This window comes from Pan paniscus, chromosome 8, assembly GCF_029289425.2.
Source record: "Pan paniscus chromosome 8, NHGRI_mPanPan1-v2.0_pri, whole genome shotgun sequence".
In the NCBI taxonomy this organism is placed as follows: domain Eukaryota; kingdom Metazoa; phylum Chordata; class Mammalia; order Primates; family Hominidae; genus Pan; species Pan paniscus.
Window position 1 is genome coordinate 44,108,182 of NC_073257.2, and position 26,723 is coordinate 44,134,904.

Genomic DNA, 26,723 nt, shown 5'->3' on the forward strand with positions numbered 1-26,723 from the left:
ATAGAACACCCAGTATCTCTGGTTAAAAAGAACTCAGTAAAAAAATATGAACCATGCAAGCAAGCATTTGAACCAGAATGCATATATGTCTTAAAGCCTAATTTGGGGGAAGTTTTCAAGCCCAAAATACTCTAGATATAAATGTGTTAAATGTGCAATCCAAGGTCAACCAGAGAACCTACAGCTAACAAAATTGATAATATAATGCTAGGCTGCAATATTGCATCATTAAAAGGTAAGAATGGCACCAGCATAAAACCATGGCCAACTGAAGATACCAAAGATGTCCAGAAGCCTCCCTTCGCAAAACAGCAGGAATGTCAGCTATCTAGGCATGCAGTTTCACTGGTCAAGCATATTTGAGAGCCTTGCAGTGAGCCAGACCTTACATGATAGCCAGATCTTAGTGGAGTATAGAATTGATTAATCCTCAGCAAATACTTACCATGTTCTAATTTTAGCTTGTCATATATAAATGCCAACTTAAAATGACTTTATCAAGTAGGTTGCTAATAAGTACTGAAAGTAAAAATGAAAGTTAATAGCATTGTGCATCATTTGCCAGTAAGCATCTCCATTCCAAGTGTGTGTGTGTGTGTGTGTGTATTTGCCTCTTCCTATGAGTTAAAGGCCCATCAGGAAACTCTTACAGTCAGGAAACTTAAGCTTATAGTCAGCTGTGAAACAGCCTTTTAAAAATCATTCCCCTTACCCCACACACGGACTTCACTCTGCTTGTAGTGTGGCTGCTCATAGTGTGGCTGTTTTTCCATCTTGACACGTATTTTCTCATTACTATATTAAAGTGACTTTTTTCTTTATTGTATTGATATACTGAATAGACCTCCTCAGATAATATTTATGGAAACATAAAACCATTCTGGAAGGCAGTTTAACAGTATCTACTTCATAAGTCTTCCCTTTTACTCAAAAGTTTCACCCCTACTAATCTGATAAGTACATATAAGGAATGGCCAAAATTATACATATTTACAAGAAAAATTATGGCATTGTTGTTAGTGCTTAACACAGGCAAAAAAATTATCAATAGATCATAGGTTGAAGTATATCTGTACGATAGAATGCTGTGTAGCTATCCAGAGGGAAATAAGAAAGCTTTATGTATACAGATGCCCCTCGACTTATGAATTATGATGGTGTTATGTCCTGATAAATTCATCGTAAGTTGAAAATACTGTGAAATCGAAAATGCATTTAATATACTTAACCTATCAAACATCATAGCTGAGCTTAGCCTGCCTTAAATATGCCTGCAACACTTATAGCTTACAGTTGGGCAAATCATAACGTGAAGCCTATGTTTTAATATGATGTTGAATATCTCTTGTCATTTATTGAATACTGTACCGAGGGTGAAAAACAGAATGGTGTTGCACCATCATAAAGTCAAAACATTGTAAATCAAGCCATAATTAGTCAGGGACTGTCTGTACTGACATAGAAAGGCTTCCAAGACATGTTATAAAGTGGCATAATATAAGTGGCAAAGCAGTATGATGTGATCATGTGTATTTTGAATTATATATACACACATTTGTATATAGGTGATGCTGGATTTATATTAAATATAAGATAAGGTGAGGTTTGTGTTACAACTAAGTAAGGAAAGGTATATAAAATGAGTGACATCATGCCTACTTAGTGCATTGAAATAATTAATAAAATTTGCCATTATTTTTATCTTTATGGAGTGGATTGAGGAAGGAAAAATAGGGCTGCCTTTACTAACTTTACATGTTTTGCATTGACTGATTTTACATGCATTACTTTTATAATAAAATAAGAGAGAAAACCATTTACTCTTGGGAAAAGATCTGGAAAAGCCTATTCATACTAAAATATTAATGGCATAACAAAACTTGACGTTTTTCTTCTGACACAAGATATTGAAGAACTCCTAATATGTGAGCACAGTGGTGACCTCTGGTACTCTTTTGGACAAGAGTCTTCCTAAAGTCTATAAAAGCTGTTTTGGAGTTTTGGTTATTTGTTTTCACCTTTAAATATCTACCCATATTTTCAATTGTATTTCTTCCTTCGTGTTCTCAGGAGTGTGTGTGTGTGTGTGTGTGTGTGTGTGTGTGTGTGTAGAGGGATATGTATACATATTATTTAAGCATTTAGGTGATTATTTTTCAAGAATTGTTGGAAAATTTAAGGAAGCAATGGAAAGAATAACTGATAGTAATTACTGCCTAGTTATCTAAATAAAGTGAAGCTTCTTTTTCTCCCTTCTTCCGAATCTTTTCTTAGCAAATAAGAATCACCCTGAAAGTAGTTTAAAAGAGATATTCTAGTGACCATACCCAATGAAGTACTAAATATTCATCCTGTTAGAGTGATTATTACAAGGACTGTAAAGGAAAACATTGATTATACTAGATTATTTATTTTATAGAATTTTATTCTCAGCTTATACTCCTGGTTCTATGAACTATAGAACTCACTCAGAATAATAAAATGCTGATGTTATATTTTATTGAAATTCATTAAAAATTATAGAAAAAGGTGCTCATTTGAAAACTTCCAAATGTCAGTTATTCAGAATGACAAACTTAATTATATAGAAATTGACTAATTTGATTGATTCTTTCTAAAGTCAGTGTTGGATTAATAATGTAACGCATGGATCATTAACAGCTTAAAAATACTTGTGGTAAACTTGATGATGTAATGCTATTTTGTTAGGAAATATGGCCTCTTTTCTTAAGTTGCAATCCTTTAAGGATTCAAAGCCCTAATTGTACATAAGCAATATCGTATGCTGTAGGCTCATTATCATTGGAGGGGAGGTTTAATATAGAGTTTAAGAGCACAAAATATGGAATCAGACTGTTGCTGTTAAAATCCTGGCTCTGCCACTTCCTAGCTGTGATCTTAGACAAGTTACTCTCTCTCTCTGCCTTGATTTTCTTACATATAAAACAAGGATATAAGTAGTAAGTGGTAGAACTCTTATTTCATAAGGCTGTTATAAGATTGTTGTAAGAATTTAATGGGTTAGTATTTATAAAGCAGGTCTATATAGTAAGTGTTCAATAAGGGTAGCTACTATTTGTCATTTTGGTCATGTAATATCTAGTGTTACATATGTGTATTGTCAAATAAATTAGTTGTTAACATATTATTTAAAAGAAAACATTGAATTACAATCTGTTTTAAGCATCTTTTTATTTTTCTGAGATGTAAAAACTGATTTTTTTACTAGTTGGTTTTGATTATTTGTTTCTTGTTTGTATTACAGTTACAAATTATAATACTGTGGTAGAAACAAATTCAGATTCAGATGATGAAGACAAACTGCATATTGTGGAAGAAGAAAGTGTTACAGATGCAGCTGACTGTGAAGGTGTACCAGAGGATGACCTGCCAACAGACCAGACAGTGTTACCAGGGAGGAGCAGTGAAAGAGAAGGGAATGCTAAGAACTGCTGGGAGGATGACAGTAAGTCTGATTTTTTTTTTTTGTAATATTGTATTCTCATGATTCGTTTTTTAAAATATATATTAGCTGAAAAGATAAATTGGATGAAAAGTTTGAAATCAATAGTAAATTTGGCTATCAATAAATATTAGGTGTCCTACTTACTAAAAAGTAGATTATGAAGCAGAATAAGCAAGTTATTTTGACCATATTTACAATGCATATAATGTATTGAAATTTAGTAGAATTTATTAACCAGGATCAAGCTTTCCAAATATTGTTGATATAATTGAACCTACCTTTAATTTTTTATTGTAACCCCGAATGAATACTCTACTTAGAAACCAATAAATATCATATAGATATAGTGAAATTATAATTCAATACGCAAAAATCCCAAACACATATAAATCATGGAGGTATTTTTAGTGCTTGTAAACCTCTCTATACATACATCAGAATCCTTTAAGTAAGGTGGTTTTTTCACTTTAAATTTTTACTTTTACTCAAAGTATGGCTGAGTGGAAGGAGCGGTGAAAGTAAGGAGACCCTCTACTTGCTGCACTTTCAGTGAGTAAACACTGAAAGTTTAATATTCTTCCTCATCTGTCAAATGGAGAAATTGGACCTAGTCTTTTATTCTAGCTCTAAAATTTCTTCTTTCTACTTTTCCTAATAAACTAATTAAATTATTTATCCTGTCTTGCCAGGTTAAGCACCAATGATATAAAAATAGGATATGGAAGTGGCATAGTATTAATTAGAGAGGTTGGGGATCAGGAACAAGGGCATCAGAAAAGGTAAACAAGTACATGCAATAAATCGAATCCAAGACCAGTCAAAGGAGAAGCTTCCCAGCAAGAGTTCAAGTTCAAAGAGGTCGTCTAGACAAGATATCAAAACTAAAATCTGGAAAAGTGGGTCAGGCATGCAGGTCAGGATATTATCTGGATAATGAAATATGGAAGTGTAGATAAAAGCTCAGATAATAGGCACAGATTGGCAGAGGTTAAGATTTCTACAATATGACAAATCTAATGGTTAACAAGGGACTTTTGAAATAATGTAATCAGCCCTCTCATTTTATAGTGTTGTTTATTTGTCCATTCAGCAACCTCTGTAGAAATTGGTTGCAACTGTGGATAAGACTCTCTGCATGAATGATGTTTATATGGCTTAATGGAGAAGAGAGATAAATAAGTCACAAATACATTATAGTTTTATTTAGGTATACATTATATGGCAGCATCAAGGAGGAGCATCCGAATTAGAGAAGGAAGGAGAAATCGTAGAAGAGTTCTGAGTGAAACAGAGTGGTCTTTAGTTCTTAAGGACTGATGGAGGTTAATTAGACAAAGTACAGTGAATATAAGGTTTTCAGGCAAAAGAGGCAACATACATGAAGCCACAGAGGCTTGAGCAAAGTGTTCACAGAAAATGAGATCAGAGAAGTAAACAAGGGAAAAAATATGAAGTGATTTGTGTACTATGTCAAGGAATTTGAACCTTATCATGGAAGCTATGAGAAGAACATCATTAAAGTAATTTATAAATAAGTCTGGTGTAATATGGAAAAAGAATTTTAGAGGGAGGGAGGCTGAGGTAGTGTCTTCAACGAGGAGGCTGTAATAATCAGGCAGTGTTAAGGGTTTTTGAGTTAAAGTAGTTGCCCATGGGATGGGAATAGAAGGGAGATAATTGAAAGACAGAAAGGAGATAGAATATATAAGAATTGGAAAGGGCTGTTTTTAGATACAGTCCCAGGTTTCTAGAAAGTGAGACTCAGAGAAGTTGACTTGCTCACTTATGACAGCTGGTTAATTGTAGAGCTATGAACCTGTTAATGTTAATACTAAGCTCAAAAATTTTTGGAGCAAGGGTTTCTTATGTATTTCTTATCTGTGGCCTGAATTACGTAGTTGATCCAGAGTCTTAATAGGTAATCAAGAAGGAAATGATCTGTCTGGGGAAAAAAGGGGGCAATAAGAATAAGGTAGATGAAGGGAGAAAGGAAGGTGAAAAAATCAGTGAACAGGTTCTGCTTCTGAGAATATGTTGGGTTCGATTATTTGAACTAACCCTTTTTACTGAAAACAACTAATGGTGCTAGATAAAAAAAACAAAAACAAAAAACTTCTTAGCACTTCTAAAGAGCTAAGTAAGACACTACCTTGTCAAAATCTAAGTGAAAAAAGGAACCCATAGAAGTAAACAGAGCAGATCATAGAAGACACTTTGGTCCTGAATACATTTGCCTAGCCAGTGAAATGTAAGGTGATTTTCAGGCTTCTGAGAGGAAACAAAGCCCAAGACCACCAAAGATAGTTTAATAGCAGTATGGATTATATCTCGACTGTGAGGATGAACTAAAAGCAAACCATTTTCCATCTCTACCATCCTTGAGAGTGAACAAGCAAAGTTTTCCTGGTTAGGTATTCAGGGAATGGAGGATTGTCTTTGAGAAGTAGTAACCACAAGCTGTCTCGCACTGATTTGAAGTCCAAGTTTACATTGCTGTGTAGCCTGAAAAATCTCAAGCCATATTTGAGTTTAAAGTGGAACTGCTACAGATATCTATTGGCACCAGGCAGAAGTAAACACAAGTCTTTTGGAGAAATATACCTTCATCCTAGTACTATAGAAGTCTCCCAAATAATTTAGCAAGAAGGTAGAAACATGAGTGAGAATTACCAGAAACAAAAGGAAGCAGAAACTGACCCATAAAGGCTAATTACTAGAGTTATGTCATACAGATTTATAAAATGACTACTGTCTTGTTTAAAGAAAAATCAGATGGTTATCTGCTATGATATGATAAAATAAAACCAGTGTGTTTTAAGAATAATCTAATAGAACTAAAAATAAAAAATTGAATAGTAGGAATTTGAAATTCAGAGGATACATTAACAACAAATTAAATAGGGTTAAAGAAATATTAATAATTTGGAAGATAGAGAAAAATTACACTAAATGGAACTCAGAGAGACACATAGAAAAAATATGAAAAACAGGTGCCTGTAGTCCCAGCTACTCGGGAGGCTGAGGCAGGAGAATGGCATGAACCCGGGAGGCAGAGCTTGCAGTGAGCTGAGATGACGCCACTGCACTCCAGTCTGGGCGACAGAGTAAGATTCTATCTCAGAAAAAAAAGAAAAAAAAAGATATGAAAAACAGGTTAAGATACATGAAGATTCAATACATCTTATGCCAGGAGAAAAGATACTAGGGCAGCAGCCATAGTTGAAGAAATAATGGCTGAGATTTTTATTTATAATCAGTGAAAAACACCATACTACAGATTCAGAAAGCCCAAATGGACATTCAGATCTGTAAAGATCAAAGAAGTCCAATAGATTGAACACAAAAAGGTCTTCACTAAGGCACATTACAATCAAATTATGAAAAGTCAACGACAGTTTTGAAAGCAGCAAAAGAAAAGTTGCAGACTCCATAAGACTGTAGGCAGATTTCTGTGCAGAAACCTGTCAAGCAAGGAGAAAGTGGGATGATATATTCAAAGTGCCAAAAGAAAAACACTGCTGACCAAGCATACTATACCCAGCAAAGTTATACTTCAGAAATGAAGAAGAAATACTTTCCCAAAAACAAAAGCTGAGGGATTTTGTCACTGTTAAACCTGCTTCGTAAGAAAAACTGAAGGCAGTTTTTCAAGTTGAAACAAAAGAACACTAATTAGCAACATGAAAACATGAAAGAATAAAACTCACTAGTAAAGAAGTTCCAAACTATAAATACTATTCTATATAGTGAGAAAGAATGAATAAGACCTACTATTTGATAGCACAATAGGGTGACTGCAGTCAATAATAACTTAATTTTACATTTTAAAATAAAAGAGTATAATTGGATTGTTTGTAACTCAAAGGATAAATACCTGAGGGGACAGTTAAAAAAGAAATAAATTCAGAATGCTGTGATACTATAATGATGTTGTGTAAATGTCTTGTAACTCTAATATAAAAATAAAAAACAAGGTATTAAAATATAGCTACAATAATTTTTAATAGATATACAATATACAAGTATGTAAATTGTGGTATAAATTAACACAGAATGTGGGAGGGGAGAGGTAAAAGTGTAGTTTTTATATGTGATGGAAATTAAGTTCTTATCAGTTTAAAATAGATTGTTATGACTATAAAATGGTTTTTGTAAGCCTTTTGGATAATTAAAAGAAAAAAACTGTGTTAGATACACAAAAGATAAACCATGCGATTGCAAAAATATATATATATATATATATAAAATATCAATGGAAGCAGCAGAAGAAACAAAGGCACTTAAAACTTTTCAGAAAACAATAAAATGGCAGTAGTTTTTACTTATCAATAATTAAATGCAAATGGATTAAACTCAGTAATCAAAATACATTGTTACTATGCATATTTTTAATACAGAGATAGGGCCTTGCTGTGTCACCAGGGTAGAGTGCAGTGATGCAGTCACAGCCCACTGTAACTTCAACCTCCTGGACTCAAGAAGTCTTCTTGCTTTAGTCTCCTAAGTAGCTAGGACTACAGGCATATGCCACCACATGTGGCTAATTTAAAAAAAAGAAAACTTTTATGGAAAGATGGGGTCTTGCTATGTTGCTCAGGCTTTAAATGCATTTTTTAAAACTGACCCAACTACAAGCTGCCTACAGGAGACTTATTTTACCTTTAAAGATACAGATAAGATGAAAGAGGAAGGTTGGAAAAATATGTTCCATGTAAGTGGAACCAAAAGAGAGCAGTGGTGGCCATATTTACACCAGGCAAAATAAATTTTAAGTAAAAAATTGTCACAAGAGGCAATGAAGGTCATTGTATAATGATAAAGAGGTCAATTTATCAAGATGATACAATTCTAAATATATTTGCCACCAATTTTGGAGCACATAAATATGTAAAGAAAAAATATAACTGAAGGGAGAAATAGATAGCAGTACAGTAATCATAGGGGTCTTCAGTGCTTTCAATAATGGAGAAATCATCTAGACAGAAAATCAATAAAGAAACAGTGGATTTGAACAACACTAGACAAAATGGACCTGATATACTTATACAGAACATTCCATTCAACAGTAGCAGAATACGCACATTCTTCTCACTCAAACATGTAACATTCTCCAGGACAGATTATTTGTTAGGCCACAAAATAAGTTTTAACAAATTTAAGATTAAAATTATATCAAGTATGTTTTCTGTCAACAGTGGCATGAAACCATAAATCCGTAACAGGAGGAAAATTGGAAAATTCACAAATATGTGGAAATTAAGCAACACACTCCTGAACAGCCAAAGGTCAAAGAAGAAATGAAAGGGGAAGTAAAAAATATCTTGAAACAAACAAAAATGGAAACATAACATACCAAAACATGGAATGCAGCAAAAGCAGTTCTAAAAGAGAATTTTATAGCAATAAATGCCTACATTAAGAATAAGGAATGATCTTAAATAAACAACTTAATATTGGACCTCATGGAACTAGAAAAATAAGAACAAAGTAAAACCAAAGTTAGAAGAAGGAATGAAATAATAAAGATTAGAGCACAAATAAATGAAATAAAGAGTAGAAAAACAATACAAAAGATCAACAAAACTGAGTTAGTTTTTTGAGAAGATAAAATCAACAAACATTTAGCTAGAATTTAAAAAAGGAGGGAATATCCAAATAGAATAATAAATGAAAAATGAGGAGAGGGATTAAAGATGGCCAGCTAGATGGATCTGGGATGCACCTCTTCTACAGAGAGGAACCAAAATATTGAGTAAACCTTCACACTTTGAACAGATCTTTTGAGAGAAAACACTGAAATTTAATATATAGGCCATGACAGACATGATTGAAGAAGTAGGAAGCAACACTGCTGGCTCAGTATTGCCAGGCACCTTAGGACCGGAATGGACCCAAGGAAGGTGTGAGTGAAGAAACCTGGGAACACCACTTTCCCACTGTCGACCTCTGAAATTCTAGAGGAGTTCCCACAACCCCTGAATACGTTTGGATTGGTAGGAGAAACTGCCTGGAGACCATACAGAGGCACTACTTGAAGCCACAAGGAGCCCAAAAGGCTTCAGTGTGCTAGGCAGCTGCAGCAAAACATGACTCTGGGCACCCACCCCCCAGTGCCCTGCATCCGAGCGGCTACATCTGCTGTCTGCCACACCAGGATAGAGTGGGGCCCATGCATGTTCACATGACCAATTCAGGATCCACCACCATTCCTGCAGGACTGAGGTGAATCTAAACCACACACGACCATGCCTGCCAGTCCCTCCTAAGATTGCCTGCCTGGCCATTGCTGTGGAGTGGGACCCACAGCATAGCCTCCATTGCCCCACCTGAGTGGTTTATTGGCTACCTGGGAACACTTTACTCCTCCTGTCACTGCCAGTGGTTGATCCTAAGGAGCCAGAGGACAAATCCACTGGCCTGGTCTCAGTTTGCCAGGACTCAAGCATACCACCCAGGAATATGGGGATGAGATCTGTGGCCTGATCTCAAGCAGGGGAGGAACCCCCACTGTCAGAACACAGGGAAGAGTGTGGTGCGGGTTTTTCAGGTGGTACAGAAGCTGGGCACCCCTCCCTTCATGAGAATAGACTAGGAAGGGTGTAGCCTCATAGCCTTGCTTTCTGCTGCAGGGAGTCTTGCATTCTGGAATGCCTAGGATGGCATGGCAGTCTGGGCACAGGTGGTTTGGGATTTGCATAACTAATTGGGCCGGCTGCCAGGGTGGACACTGGAGGGAGACCCACCAGTCAGGGGTGTAGAAGCTGGGTGGGCCTCATGGCCATCTGCTGGAATGAAAACCCAGGGCTAGCCCTCTTACCCTGAACCAGCTCTTGTGGCACAGAAGAGGTGCCTGCACCCCTCCCTAGAGTGTTGTTCCAGCTGCCTGAGAACTGCCCCTACAGCCCTACCAAGGTCACATCTGCCTCAGAGAGCCTGATCATGGGCTCACCAGACCCAGTCCCACCCAGCTTTGCCCCCTCTAGCCAGCCTTGGGAGCAGAGCATGGGATGGGACCACTGAGAGCTCCACACCCCCTACCCATCACCAAGAACACTCTTGTATTCCTTATCAACAAAGGCCAAGTAAAAATCCCACTGTCATCACTGCAGCTGCCTCTCACCTGCCAGCGTCACCTACTGGCCAGGAGGTCAAACTGCATGTCCTGTCGCAGCAACTGTTGATATCATTGCACAGCACTCAGACAGCTCTTACCTGCAGGCATCACCTGCTGGCCTGTAGGGTGAACTGCACAACCCAATATAATTCCTGCTGACAAGTACACAGCGCTAAGGAATGAGGTAAGTTTCCCCCAAAAGACCTCCAACTTTGCATCTCTGTAGGAGACAGTGAGCCTTACCACATATACAGCATACCACTACTACAAACTACAAACAATTAACATTTGAGAAAACAACTACACTAAGGCTATCTGTAACCAAGGAATTTATACAGAGCCTTGGCCCCCTAAAAGCACGTAGAAGCAAAGCCAAAGGACACAACCCAACATATGCAAGAGTCACACCCTCAAGGGGCAACGAAAAATAATCCCACCCAAATTAAGATAAATCCAAAAATAATAAGTGCCAGCTTCTACACATGAGAAGGAACCAGCACAAGAGCTCCAACACCAGGAAGAAATAGAATGTTGTGACACCCCTAAAGGACCACATTAGCTCTCTAGCAATGAATCCTAATGAAAATGAAAACTTTGAAATGACAGATAAAGAATTTAAGATATGGACTGTTAAGAAGCCTAGTGAGATACAAGAGAAAGTTGAAAACCAAAGCAACTAGAGAAACAATCTAAGAGATGAAAGACAACATAGATATATTTTTTAAAAAACAAATGGAATATCTGAAAATGATAAATTTGCTGAAGGAACGTCAAAACACTGTTGAAAGCCTTAACAATAGACTAGACAAATCAGAAGAAAGATTTCAGAGCTTGATGACTAGTCTTTCAAATTAACCCAATCAGAAAATGGCCGAATAGGAACAGTTCCGGTCTACAGCTCCCAGCGTGAGCGACGCAGAAGACGGGTGATTTCTGCATTTCCATCTGAGGTACTGGGTTCATCTCACTAGGGAGTGCCAGACAGTGGGCGCAGGTCAGTGGGTGCACGCACCGTGCGCGAGCCAAAGCAGGGCGAGGCATTGCCTCACTCGGGAAGCGCAAGGGGTCAGGGAGTTCCCTTTCCTAGTCAAAGAAAGGGGTGACGGACGGCACCTGGAAAATCGGGTCACTCCCACCCGAATACTGCGCTTTTCTGACGGGCTTAAAAAACGGCGCATCACAAGATTATATCCCGCACCTGGCTCTGAGGGTCCTACGCCCACGGAGTCTCGCTGATTGCTAGCACAGCAGTCTGAGATCAAACTGCAAGGCGGCAGCGAGGCTGGGGGAGGGGCGCCCGCCATTGCCCAGGCTTCCTTAGGTAAACAAAGCAGCCGGAAGCTGGAACTGGGTGAAGCCCACCACAGCTCAAGGAGGCCTGCCTGCCTCTGTAGGCTCCACCTCTGGGGGCAGGGCACAGACAAACAAAAAGACAGCGGTAACCTCTGCAGACTTAAATGTCCCTGTCTGACAGCTTTGAAGAGAGCAGTGGTTCTCCCAGTACGCAGCTGGAGATCTGAGAACGGGCAGACTGCCTCCTCAAGTGGGTCCCTGACCCCTAACCCCCGAGCAGCCTAACTGGGAGGCACCCCCCAGCAGGGGCACACTGACATCTCACACGGCAGGGTACTCCAACAGACCTACAGCTGAGAGTCCTGTCTGTTAGAAGGAAAACTAACAAACAGAAAGGACATCCACACCGAAAACCCATCTGTACATCACCATCATCAAAGACCAAAAGTAGATAAAACCACAAAGATGGGGAAAAAACAGAACAGAAAAGGTGGAAACTCTAAAAAGCAGAGTGCCTCTCCTCCTCCAAAGGAACGCAATTCCTCACCAGCAATGGAACAAAGCTGGATGGAGAACTACTTTGACGAGCTGAGAGAAGAACGCTTCAGACTATCAAATTACTCTGAGCTACGGGAGGACATTCAAACCAAAGGCAAAGAAGTTGAAAACTTTGAAAAAAACTTAGAAGAATGTATAACTAGAATAACCAATACAGAGAAGTGCTTAAAGGAGCTGATGGAGCTGAAAACCAAGGCTCGAGAACTACGTGAAGAATGCAGAAGCCTCAGGAGCCAATGCGATCAACTGGAAGAAAGGGTATCAGCGATGGAAGATGAAATGAATGAAATGAAGCGAGAAGGAAAGTTTAGAGAAAAAAGAATAAAAAGAAATGAGCAAAGCCTCCAAGAAATATGGGACTATGTGAAAAGACCAAATCTACGCCTGATTGGTGTACCTGAAAGTGACGGGGAGAATGGAACCAAGTTGGAAAACACTCTGCAGGATATTATCCAGGAGAACTTCCCCAATCTAGCAAGGCAGGCCAACGTTCAGATTCAGGAAATACAGAGAATGCCACAAAGATATTCCTCGAGTAGAGCAACTCCAAGACACATAATTGTCAGATTCACCAAAGTTGAAATGAAGGAAAAAATGTTAAGGGCAGCCAGAGAGGAAGGTCGGGTTACCCTCAAAGGGAAGCCCATCAGACTAACAGCGGATCTCTCGGCAGAAACCCTACAAGCCAGAAGAGAGTGGGGGCCAATATTCAACATTCTTAAAGAAAAGAATTTTCAACCCAGAATTTCATATCCAGCCAAACTAAGCTTCATAAGTGAAGGAGAAATAAAATACTTTACAGACAAGCAAATGCTGAGAGATTTTGTCACCAGCAGGCCTGCCCTAAAAGAGCTCCTGAAGGAAGCGCTAAACATGGAAAGGAACAACTGGTACCAGCTGCTGCAAAATCATGCCAAAATGTAAAGACCATCGAGACTAGGAAGAAACTGCATCAACTAACGAGCAAAATAACCAGCTAACATCAGCATGACAGGATCAAATTCACACATAACAATATTAACTTTAAACGTAAATGGACTAAATGCTCCAATTAAAAGACACAGACTGGCAAATTGGATAAAGAGTCAAGACCCATCAGTGTGCTGTATTCAGGAAACCCATCTCACGTGCAGAGACACACATAGGCTCAAAATAAAAGGATGGAGGAAGATCTACCAAGCAAATGGAAAACAAAAAAAGGCAGGCGTTGCGATCCTAGTCTCTGATAAAACAGACTTTAAACCAATAAAGATCAAAAGAGACAAAGAAGGCCATTACATAATGGTAAAGGGATCAATTCAACAAGAAGAGCTAACTATCCTAAATATATATGCACCCAATACAGGAGCACCCAGATTCATAAAGCAAGTCCTGAGTGACCTACAAAGAGACTTAGACTCCCACACATTAATAATGGGAGACTTTAACACCCCACTGTCAACATTAGACAGATCAACGAGACAGAAAGTCAACAAGGATACCCAGGAATTGAACTCAGCTCTGCACCAAGCAGACCTAATAGACATCTACAGAACTCTCCACCCCAAATCAACAGAATATACATTTTTTTCAGCACCACACCACACCTATTCCAAAATTGACCACATACTTGGAAGTAAAGCTCTCCTCAGCAAATGTAAAAGAACAGAAATTATAACAAACTGTCTCTCAGACCACAGTGCAATCAAACTAGAACTCAGGATTAAGAAACTCACTCAAAACTGCTCAACTACATGGAAACTGAACAACCTGCTCCTGAATGACTACTGGGTACATAACGAAATGAAGGCAGAAATAAAGATGTTCTTTGAAACCAACGAGAACAAAGACACAACATACCAGAATCTCTAGGACACATTCAAAGCAGTGTGTAGAGGGAAATTTATAGCACTAAATGCCCACAAGAGAAAGCAGGAAAGATCCAAAATTGACACCCTAACATCACAATTAAAAGAACTAGAAAAGCAAGAGCAAACACATTCAAAAGCTAGCAGAAGGCAAGAAATAACTAAAATCAGAGCAGAACTGAAGGAAATAGAGACACAAAAAACCCTTCAAAAAATTAATGAATCCAGGAGCTGGTTTTTTGAAAGGGTCAGGAAAATAGATAGACCACTAGCAAGACTAATAAAGAAAAAAAGAGAGAAGAATCAAATAGACGCAATAAAAAATGATAAAGGGGATATCACCACCAATCCCACAGAAATACAAACTACCATCAGAGAATACTACAAATACCTCTATGCAAATAAAGTAGAAAATCTAGAACAAATGGATAAATTCCTCGACACATACACTCTCCCAAGACTAAAGCAGGAAGAAGTTGAATCTCTGAATAGACCAATAACAGGAGCTGAAATTGTGGCAATAATCAATAGTTTACCAACCAAAAAGAGTCCAGGACCAGATGGATTCACAGCCGAATTCTACCAGAGATACAAGGAGGAACTGGTACCATTCTTTCTGAAACTATTCCAATCAATAGAAAAAGAGGGAATCCTCCCTAACTCATTTTATGAGGCCAGCATCATTCTGATACCAAAGCCTGGCAGAGACACAACCAAAAAAGAGAATTTTAGACCAATATCCTTGATGAATATTGATGCAAAAATCCTCAGTAAAATACTGGCAAAACGAATCCAGCAGCACATCAAAAAGCTTATCCACCATAATCAAGTGGGCTTCATCCCTGGGATGCAAGGCTGGTTCAATATACGCAAATCAATAAATGTAATCCAGCATATAAACAGAGCCAAAGACAAAAACCACATGATTATCTCAATAGATGCAGAAAAGGCCTTTGACAAAATTCAACAACCCTTCATGCTAAAAACTCTCAATAAATTATGTATTGATGGGACGTATTTCAAAATAATAAGAGCTATCTATGACAAACCCACAGCCAATATCATACTGAATGGGCAAAAACTGGAAGCATTCCCTTTGAAAACTGGCACAAGACAGGGATGCCCTCTCTCACCACTCCTATTCAACATAGTGTTGGAAGTTCTGGCCAGGGCAATTAGGCAGGAGAAGGAAATAAAGGGTATTCAATTATGAAAAGAGGAAGTCAAATTGTCCCTGTTTGCAGATGACATGATTGTGTATCTAGAAAACCCCATTGTCTCAGCCCAAAATCTCCTTAAGCTGATAAGCAACTTCAGCAAAGTCTCAGGATACAAAATCAATGTACAAAAATCACAAGCATTCTTATACACCAGTAACAGACAAACAGAGAGCCAAATCATGAGTGAACTCCCATTCACAATTGCTTCAAAGAGAATAAAATACCTAGGAATCCAACTTACAAGGGACGTGAAGGACCTCTTCAAGGAGAACTACAAACCACTGCTCAAGGAAATAAAAGAGGATACAAACAAATGGAAGAACATTCCATGCTCATGGCTAGGAAGAATCAATATCGTGAAAATGGCCATACTGCCCAAGGTAATTTACAGATTCAATGCCATCCCCATCAAGCTACCAATGACTTTCTTCACAGAATTGGAAAAAACTACTTTAAAGTTCATATGGAACCAAAAAACAGCCTGCATCGCCAAGTCAATCCTAAGCCAAAAGAACAAAGCTGGAGGCATCACACTACCTGACTTCAAACTATACTACAACGGTACAGTAAGCAAAACAGCATGGTACTGGTACCAAAACAGAGATATAGATCAATGGAACTGAACAGAGCCCTCAGAAATAACACCGCATATCTACAACTATCTGATCTTTGACAAACCTGAGAAAAACAAGCAATGGGGAAAGGATTCCCTATTTAATAAATGGTGCTGGGAAAACTGGCTAGCCATATGTAGAAAGCTGAAACTGGATCCCTTCCTTACACCTTATACAAAAATCAATTCAAGATGGATTAAAGACTTAAATGTTAGACCTAAAACCGTAAAAATCCTAGAAGAAAACCTAGGCATTACCATTCAGGACATAGGCACAGGCAAGGACTTCATGTCTAAAACACCAAAAGCAATGGCAACAAAAGCCAAAATTGACAAATGGGATCTAATTAAACTAAAGAGCTTCTGTACAGCAAAAGAAACTACCATCGGAGTGAACAGGCAACCTACAATATGGGAGAAAATTTTTGCAACCTACTCATCTGACAAAGGGCTAATATCCAGAATCTACAATGAACTCAAACAAATTTACAAGAAAAAAACAAACAGCCCCATCAAAAAGTGGGCAAAGGACATGAACAGACACTTCTCAAAAGAAGACATTTATGCAGCCAAAAAACACATGAAAAAATGCTCATCATCACTGGCCATCAGAGAAATGCAAATCAAAACCACAATGAGATACCATCTCACACCAGTTAGAATGGCAATCATTAAAAAGTCAGGAAACAACAGGTACTGGAGAGGATGTGGAGAAATAGGAACACTTTTACACTGTTGGTGGGACTGTAAACTAGTTCAACCATTGTGGAAGTCAGTGCGGCGATTCCTCAGGGATCTAGAACTAGAAATACCATTTGACCCAGCCATCCCATTACTGGGTATATACCCAAAGGACTATAAATCATGCTGCTATAAAGACACATGCACACGTATGTTTATTGCGGCACTATTCACAATAGCAAAGACTTGGAACCAACCCAAATGTCCAACAATGATAGACTGGATTAAGAAAAGGTGGCACATATACACCATGGAATACTATGCAGCCATAAAATATGATGAGTTCACGTCCTTTGTAGGGACATGGATGAAATTGGAAATCATCATTCTCAGTAAACTGTCACAAGAACAAAAAATCAAACACCGCATATTCTCAGTCATAGGTGGGAACTGAACAATGAGATCACATGGACACAGGAAGGGGAACATCACACTCTGGGGACTGTTGTGGGGTGGGGCGGGGGGGAGGGATAGCATTGGGAGATATACCTAATGCTAGATGATGAGTTAGTGGGTGCAGTGCACCAGCGTGGCACATGTATACATATGTAACTAACCTGCACAATGTGCACATGTACCCTAAAACTTAAAGTATAATAATGAAAAAAAAACAAATTAATCAGACAAAAAGTAAGTTTTGTAAATGAACAAAGTCTTCAAGAAATACGGGATTATTTAAAGCTACCAAAACTGTGACTTACAGGCATTCTTGATGGAGAAGAGGAAAAAGTAGAAAGCTTGGAAAAATATTTGAGGGGATAATTTAGGAAAATCTCCCAATCTTCTAGAGATGTAGACATCAAGATACAAGAAATTCAGAGAGCACCTGAAAAATACTGTACAACATTAACATGACCAAGGCATATAGTCATTAGGCTATTCAAAGTCAATATGAAAGAAAAAGCTTAAAGGCAGCTAGAGACAAGTGTCAAATCACCTATGAAGGAAGCTCATCAACCTAATGGTAGACATCTCAGCAGCAACCTTGTAAAACATAAGAGATTAGAGGCCTATTTTTAACCACCTTGAAAAAATGTCAGACACGAATTTTATATCCTGCCAAACTAAGCTTCATAATTGAAGAAGAAACAGTCTTTCCCAGATAAGCACACATAGAGAGAATTCATCACCACTACACCATCTTACAAGAAATGCTCAAAGGAGTTCTGAACATGGCAATGAAAGGATAATACTCACCATCATAAAAAGCACAGGTAAGTAGAAACCTCAAAGATCCAATAAAGCAGTTACACAACTGAGACTCCAAGGCACCTAGCTAACAAAACTATGATGGGAAAAAAACACACATATTAATATTAACCTTGAACATAAAAGGCCTAAATATTCCATTTAAAAAATAAACACTAGCAAATTGGATAAAAGAAGCAGGACTTAACCATCTGCTGCCTACCAGAGACCCACCTAATGGCAAAAGACAACTACAGACTCAAAGTAAAGGGACTAGCAGAAGAAGAGAAATAACAAAGAGCAGACTAAATGAGATTGAGACCAAAAAAAAAATGATGAAAAGGATCAACATAATGAAGAGTTTGTTCTTTGAATGGATAAACAAAATTGGTAGACCACTAACTAGTTTAATGAAGAAAAAAGAGAGAAAATTCAAGTAAGCACAATCAGAAATGATAAAGGTGACGGTATTGCTGATACAACAGAAATACAAAAGCTCATCAGGGGTTACTATGAGCATCTCTATGTGCACAAACTAGATAACCTAGAAGAAATATGTGAATTCCTGGAACACACAACTTCCTGAGATTGAATCAGGAAGAAATAGAAATCCTGAACAGACAAATTATGAGTAAGGAAATTGAATCAATAGTAAAAAAAAAAAAACCTTCCAACAACAAAAAAGCCCAGGACCAGAGAGATTTACAGGACAGTTTTGCCTTATCTACAAAGGAGAGCAGGTACCAGTCTTACAGAAACTATTCCAAAATACCAAGGCAGGAAGGATACCTCCCTAACTCTTTCTGTGATACTTGTTATCTCCCTGATGAATATAAATGTAACAATCCTCAACAAAATACTAGCAAACCAGATTTATCGCACATCAAAAACAAAATGTATCACAATCAAGTGTGTTTTATTCCAGGGATGCAAAGATGGTTCAACATTTGCAAGTCAGTAAATGTGATTCACCATATATGCAGAATTAAAAAGAAAAACGATATGATCATGTCAATCAATAGATGCAGAAGAGGCTGTTGGTAAAATTCAACATCACTTTATGTTAAAAACCCTGAAAAACTAGGCATTGAAGGAACATACCTAAAAATAATAAGAATCATATATGACAAAGTCACAGCCAACATCATATTGAATGGGGAAACGTTGAAAGCATTCACCCTAAGAACTGGAACAAGACAAGGATGCCTACTCACACCACTTCTATTCAACATAGTACTGGAAGTCCTAGACAGAACAGTTGGGCAAGAGAAAGAAACAAAAGGCATCCAGATTGGAAAAGAGGAAATCAAATTATCTCTGGTCACTGATGACATGCCCCCATACCTAGAAAATCCTGAAGACTCCCAGACTTGATAAACAACTTCAGTAAAGTTTTAGGATATAGAATGAATGTACATAAACCAGTAGCATTTCTGTATACTGTTACTGAATCTGAGAACCAAATCACGAACTCCATCCCATTTACAGTAGTCACACACAAAAATAAAATAACTAGGAATACATTGAACCAAAGAGGTGAAAGTTCTCTACAGGAAGATTACATAAATGGAAAAATATCTCATGCTCTTGGATTGGAAGACTCAATATTGTTAAAAATGACCACAATGCCCAAAGGAATCTGCAGATTCAAAGCAATCCCTAATTACCAATGTCATTCTTCACAGAATTAGAAAAAACAATCCTGAAGTTCATATGGACCAAAAAAAGAGCCTGAATAGCCAAAGCAATCTTAAGCAAAAAGAACAAAGCCAGAGACATCAGATTACCTAACTTCAGATTATACTACAAGGCTGAACAGCATGATACTGATATCATGATACCATGATAAAGATGGACACATAGATCAGAGGAATAGAACAAAGAACTCATAAATAAAGTGACATACCTACAACCAACTGACTTTCAGCAGATTCAACAAAAATAAACAATGGGGAAAGGACATCCTATTCAGTAAGTGGTGCTGGGAAATTGGCCAACCACATGCAGAAAAATGAAACTGGACCTCTGTGTCTCATCATATTCAAAAATTAAGATGGATTAAAGACCCATAAATGTAAGATGTGAAACTTAAAATCCTGAAAGAAAACCTAGGAAAAACTATTCTGGACATTGGCTTAGGCAAAGAATTTATGACTAAGACCCCAAAAGAAAATAAAACAAGAACAAAAGTACACAGGTGGGACTTAATTAAACCAAAAAGCCTGTTCACAGCAAAAGAAATAACAGAGTAAGCATACAACCTACAGAATGAGAGAAAACATTTGCAAGTCATACCTCCGACAAAGAACTAATATCCAGAATCTACAATGAACCCAAATAACTCAGCAAGAGAAAAACAACCCCATTAAATATTGGTCAAAGGACATGGACAGACATTTCTTAAAAGAAGACATAAAGTTGCCAACAAACATTTTAAAAATGCTTAGTATCACTAATCATCAGAGAAGTGCAAATTGAAGCCACAATGAGATATTATCTTATACCAGTCAGAATGGCTATGATTAAAAGTCAGAAAACAACAGATGTTGGCATGGATGCAGAGAGAAGGGTATTCTTATACACTGTTGGTGGGAATGCAAATTAGTACAACCGCTATGGAAAACAGTTTGGAGATTCCTGAAAGAACTAAAAATGGAATTACCATTCAATTCAGCAATGCCACTACTGGGCTTCTACCCAAAGGAAAAGAAATCATTATATAAGAAAGACACCTTTATGTATGTTTATCGCAGAACTACTCACAATAGCAGAGTCATGGAATCAACCTAAGTGTATATCAGTGGATAATTGGATAAAGAAAATGTGGTCCATATATACCATGAAATACTATGCAGTCATAAAAACAAATGAAATTATGTCCTTTTTAGAAGTTTCTACATGGATGGAGCTGGAGGCCATTATACTAAGTGAAATAACTCAGTAACAGAAAAGCGAATACTGCACATTCTCACTTGTAAGTGGGAGCTAAACAGTGGGTACATATAGATGTAAAGATGTAAATATCAGACGTTGGAGACTCCAAAAAGGGGGAAGGTTAAAGGGGAATTCGGATTTTTATAATTCAAATTTACAATTTTACAATTGGGTACAGCTTGTTCACTGTTTGGATTATGGGTACGTTAGAAGCCCAAACCTCACTATTATGTAATATATCTATGTGATAAACCTGCACATGTGCCCGCCAAATCTAAAATCTTAAAAAAAGATATTTATAAGGAAAAGGGTACACTACAACTGATACTAAACAAAGACAGAGGATGATAGGAGACTGTTATGAATAGTTATACACTAACAGATTGGATAATCCTGAAGAAATGGATAAATGAATAGAAACGTACAACCTACCAAGATATACCATGAAGAAACAGAAAATATAACAGACCAAGGAAGGAGATTGAAGCTGTAATCAAAAATCTCCCAACAAAGAAAAGTCAAGATGAGATGGCTTCATTGGTTAATTGTACTAATCATTTAAGGAAGAATTAATGACAAGTGGTCAACTTGTAGAATCAGTTCTTCTCAAATTCTTCTAGAAATTTGAAGATAAAGGAATACTGCCAAACTTATTCTGTAAGACCACCATTGTTATGATATCAAATTCAAATAAGAACACAAGAAAATTATAGGCCAGCATCTCTGGTGAATGTAAATGCAAAAATCCTCAACAAGATAATAGCAAATTGAATTCAGTAGGAAATTTAAAATATCATACACCACGATCAACTGGGACTTACTCCTGGGATGCAAGAATGGTTTAACCTATGCAGATAAAAAATGTGACATAAGACATTAATATTCTGATATTCACAGATCTGTAACATAATGTCAAAGATCTAAATTATATTGGGAAATATAATATGCTATTGAAATTGTTAAGTATGTAGTAAGTACCTTTAAAAAGCTATTATCTGTGAATGAAACTCCAAATTAGGATTAAGTTCTTAAAAGAATCATATGGAAAAAGGAGTATTTTATTGTAAATATTAAACTAGGACATGTTTGTTATTAAAAATAAACAAAATTTATACAGTAAGTGCTATTGACTTAAAATACTATCAACTTTATTCTCTGTAGAGAAGAAAGTGTAAGTTGGCAATGTTCCAACATGTCTGTATTAATCTTACAAGATCTTGTGGTTCAGCCAAAAACTCTCATGCTTGTGTCAGTTAAACTTTTTAAGTATAACTTTTGAAACACCTGTCTTAAAGGCGTCCTTATGCTTTCAGTTTTTAAAACATATATAAAACTGATCTGATAATGTGAAATATTGTTCAACATGTTAGCTATTTCTTAATATTTTGCAATTGGTGAGTTTTAAAACTGTCCCAAGTTAACAGCGATTTAAAAACATTTTTCTCACATGTAGTTTTTAAAGCTCTCTAGAAATTGACATGTTTAAAAAACTGCCAAGACAATTAAACTTTTTATGTTAAAAATGTTTAAAACTCTGATCATATAGCACATAGTAATAACGCTTTCTTGGGCATAAATTATAATAAAATACTATAAGTAATACATGTAAAGAATGTATCAGTCACTATCTAAGCCTTGAAGCAAATTGTATTCATCCTTCAAGATTCAGTTGAACCTACTCTTTGGAATCATTTTCAAGCAGAGGTGGTGTATGATTTAGAAAAGATTGAGCACATGGCTTCTAGTCTTCGCTGTCCCATCTCTTGAGTTCCACTTGTACATATGTAAAGTGAAAGCAATGGGCCAGATGACCCCTGAGTGTTGTTTTATTTTTTAGCTCTACTTATAAGGGAACACTTCCATTTGCACTAAATATACTGTATGAATATTTAAGTATTTCTGGGTATCTTGAGTATTCAGAGGTGGCACTAATGAAGGAGTGTAGGCTTTCCCTGCAATGTTGAACCTTGGTGTACATTCTGTCCTCTTTAAAAAACCAATCAAACAAATTTGCTACCAAGAGTACAGTGTGTATAGGTCTTTTGGTCATTAGCCTTATAATAGGTAGTCATTTAAAATATTTTCCAAAGTTACTTAGGTAATTTCTTGTTTTCCATACCTCATTCATAATAGTTTTATTACTGTTGGTATTGTATTTTTCATTCTCCCTATCTGCTGGATGATTTAAATTATTTATTTTTTGAGGGAATAGGAAACATTGCCATAGTTATATAAATAAGCTCTACAAAAGGGTGTACTCAGGGAAGTGTCAATCCTCCCCCTATGCCTACTACCCTGTTTCCATTCTCCTTCCAGTTATTAAATTTGTCATAGAGATTTGGGTTGTTCTGAAACTACTTAAGTGTATACTGGGATATAACAAGTAAGTAAATATGTTTCAGATAATAAGACCCAGATTTCTCACCGTAAGATAAAAGGCTAGTGTGTTCAGGGCTATGGTGTTCAGTTGGAATTGGAAGTATCAGTATGAACTTATGGTTCTGAATATATATAAAAACAGATAAATATGAAAATATAGATGGGGTATGTTAGTGTACATACATGTATTTCCAAGCCCTGCCTACTAACAAGACATGAAAGCAGTGACACCCAGTAGTAGTGAACATAGATAATACCCAGATCTAGGATTTAAATACCATTCTCCAGTAGAAGGTACTATGCCTCCTTGGAGAAATGGCTGATTCTATATCTAGGGCAGGGAAAATGGAAGATGAGCCTAGAATAGTAAGTACACATAAATAAGTAAAAATAAATTTCAGGTGCAGCGGCATGCACCTGCAATCCCTGCTACTCAGGAGGCTTTGTAATCCCAACTACTCGGGAGGCTGAGGCAGGAGGATCGCTTGAGACCAAGAGTTTGAGACCAACCTGGGCAACTTAGCAAGACTCCATCTCAAAAAATGAATGACTAAATGAATGAATGATGAGAGCATGTCAAAAAAACATAGGAGCCAACTTGAAGGATTTCCCAATAGCCAATTCTGGAACAATTTTAGCAGCAAAATAAATAATGATAGCATTATTATAATCCAGAAAATAAAAGAAATATCCATCCATCTGTATTGATATAAATACTTAAACACCTGGGAGGGAAAGGACAGGTCTTCCTTACAGTAGAAATCCAATTATAAATTAATAAGTAAATTTGGAAATGGAGACTCACCATTAGGCAAATATCATGGTAATAATTGTTTAAAAGAACTATCAATGGATATTAAAATAAGTGGGTGAAAGTGTCATGAGAAAAAAGATTTTTTGCATAATTTTGAAGTATTTTCCCAGAAGATAATTAATAATTGCTAAGAGAAACATCACAACTGGTGTGGAAAAATAAACCTGGCAGGCACCACCTTAACCAGATGATCAATTACAGATGATAATATCACCAGTAATAAGACATAGTGACATACCATGTGCCACTAGTGTGGTATATTGACAAGGGCACCTATTGCTTTAGTTCTATTTTTGCTCAAAATGCATCACCTCAATCTAATAATTAGAAAACATCAGAGAAATCCAAGTTGAGGGGCATATGACAAAATCAGTGCCCAGTACGCTTCAAAAGTGTCAATGTCAAGGTCATAAAATACAAATAAAGACAGAAGCAACTTGTCAAAGACAAACAGATTGGTTTATCAAATTTTGGTAGAGGTTACAGGAGGTTATGGACACATGATACAGTGTAGCATACTAAATTGGCTCCTGGGCCAGAAAAAAAAAAAAGGATTATTAGTGGGGAAACTGGAAAAGGGCAAATAAGGTCCCTAGATAAGTTAATAGCATTGTATAATGTTAATTTTATATCTTTCATAACACTGCTGTGATTATGTCATGTTCTCTTTAGGGGATACTGGTTAAAGGGTATACAAGAATGTTGATTTTTTACAGCTTTTCTGTAAGTCTGAAATTTTTCAAATTGAGATACTTTGAAAATTTCTGATCAAAATGAAGCAAAATCCTTTCCTTGGGCTTTGTTAGTATGTATTACCTGAAAAAAGTTGGAATTTTCAAAAATATTTTAATAAGCAGTAATAAAACAAAAGGAAAAATATTGGAATATAATAATAATTCAGTTTACAAAGTGCATAGTAGGTCAGAGGATCATTCCTAGATCTCTGACTCTTGTCCCATTCTGTTAGCCTAAAAGAATGTCAGATATCTTGCCCCAAAGGAAAGTTTTTTGTACTTTTCCTGATCTGCCTCCATGTTGCAGAGTGCCAGCTTACTTCCGCACATTTCAGACCTGGTCGTGATACCTTGAACTTCAGGGGCAAAGATAAATCAGGCTAATTCTGCTTTCATTAGGCTTTTCTGTTCAGGCCTGGTTGGGGTTTGAGAGAATATGCCTCTTCTCTAAAACACTGGAGGACTGGGAAGGCTGACACAATAAATTAACAATCAGTGGCAATCCCACATTTCATATATTTGGTAAGAAAAATAATACTGAGTGTACCTGTACAGACCTAATGCTAATTGCTTTCCCAAATATTATTTATTTTCATACTTAGAATAGCTCTGTGAGATAGATGTTGGCTCCTTTCTAAAAATAAGGCAAATGAGGCTCAGAAAGGTTAAATATCTTGCCAAGATGGTACATTAAGTAATGGAAAGCCAAGATTCAAACCCAGGTCTATTTGATTCCAAAGCATGCTATTCTTTTTTTCTTATAGGTCCAACAGAAAAATACATATACATTAAATATGATATCCATACATATAATAGAGCAGTGCAGAGGTAATTCTGTCAGTATCAATGCCCATCCATATAGAAACATCTTAAGAGAAGTTACCATATCATATATTCTTTTTAATTTCCCATGGCCTCCAATAAGGTAGAATCCGGTAATTACTACATTACTGGTGATTTTCAGATTCATAGTATCTGATGAAAGTAAAACAGCAAAAAGAAAAAAATATTGACCTCTGCAGGGCAGGCAATCTTATCTGTAGCTAGCTGGCAGATTGCTGTTATCTTCATTCTTCTCTCTGTTCTATAAATATTTAACCACCTGTATTGGTTTTCTGTTGCTGCCATAACAAATGACAACACACTTACGATTTAAACAACACAAATTTATTTTCTTTTGGCTCTGTGGGTTGTGAGTCCATCCCAGGTCTCACTGGGCTAAAATCTAAGTGTTGTATTCCTTTCTGTAAGTTCATGGGGAAGATTCATTTTCTTCCTCAGATGGTGGCATAGTCAGATCCTTTTGATCATACAAGGACCCCATTTCCTTGCTGGCTGAAGGCCATTCCCAGCTTCTAGAGGGTACCTGCATTCCTTGGCTTGTGACTTCTTTTCTCTAACTTTAAAGCCAGGAAAACAGGTCAAGTTTCTTTCATATCGTATCTCCACTCCTGCCTCACTCTCTTTCACTTTTAAGAGCTCGTGATTAACTGGCCCACCCAAATAATCCAGGATAATCTCCCCACCTTGAGGTCCATAATTTTAATCACATCTGCAAAATCCATTTCACCATTTAAAGTAATATAGTCACAGGGTCAGAGTACTAGGATGTGGACATCTTCATGAATGCCTTATTCTGCAGACCACAATGTAAAAAAAATCACACAAGTTCATAAACCACTGGCTAATATTAATAATCATAACTATACTGAGCAGTTTGTGTCAAGTAATGTTCTAAATTGTGTTTTATATATTAATCTAATCCTTGCAATACTGTAATGAAGCAGGTTACTTAGCCCTATTTTATGGATGAGAAAAAATA

The 26,723-nt window shown here is 37.0% G+C and overlaps 1 protein-coding gene across 11 annotated transcripts in view; it reads left to right on the forward strand.

Annotated features, from left to right (window-relative positions):
• The window catches only part of ZEB1 (zinc finger E-box binding homeobox 1), a 209,934-nt gene that overhangs the window by 138,466 nt on the left and 44,745 nt on the right, over positions 1-26,723 (forward strand). For all 11 annotated transcript variants that reach the window (XM_034930243.2, XM_034930233.3, XM_057298838.1 and 8 more), the window contains one exon: positions 3,266-3,466. Coding sequence is in view for 4 of the 11 variants with exons in the window: in XM_034930237.3 (XP_034786128.1) it covers positions 3,266-3,466 (201 nt within the window). In the remaining 7 variants the exon portion in view is untranslated. The remainder of the gene's footprint in view (positions 1-3,265; positions 3,467-26,723) is intronic.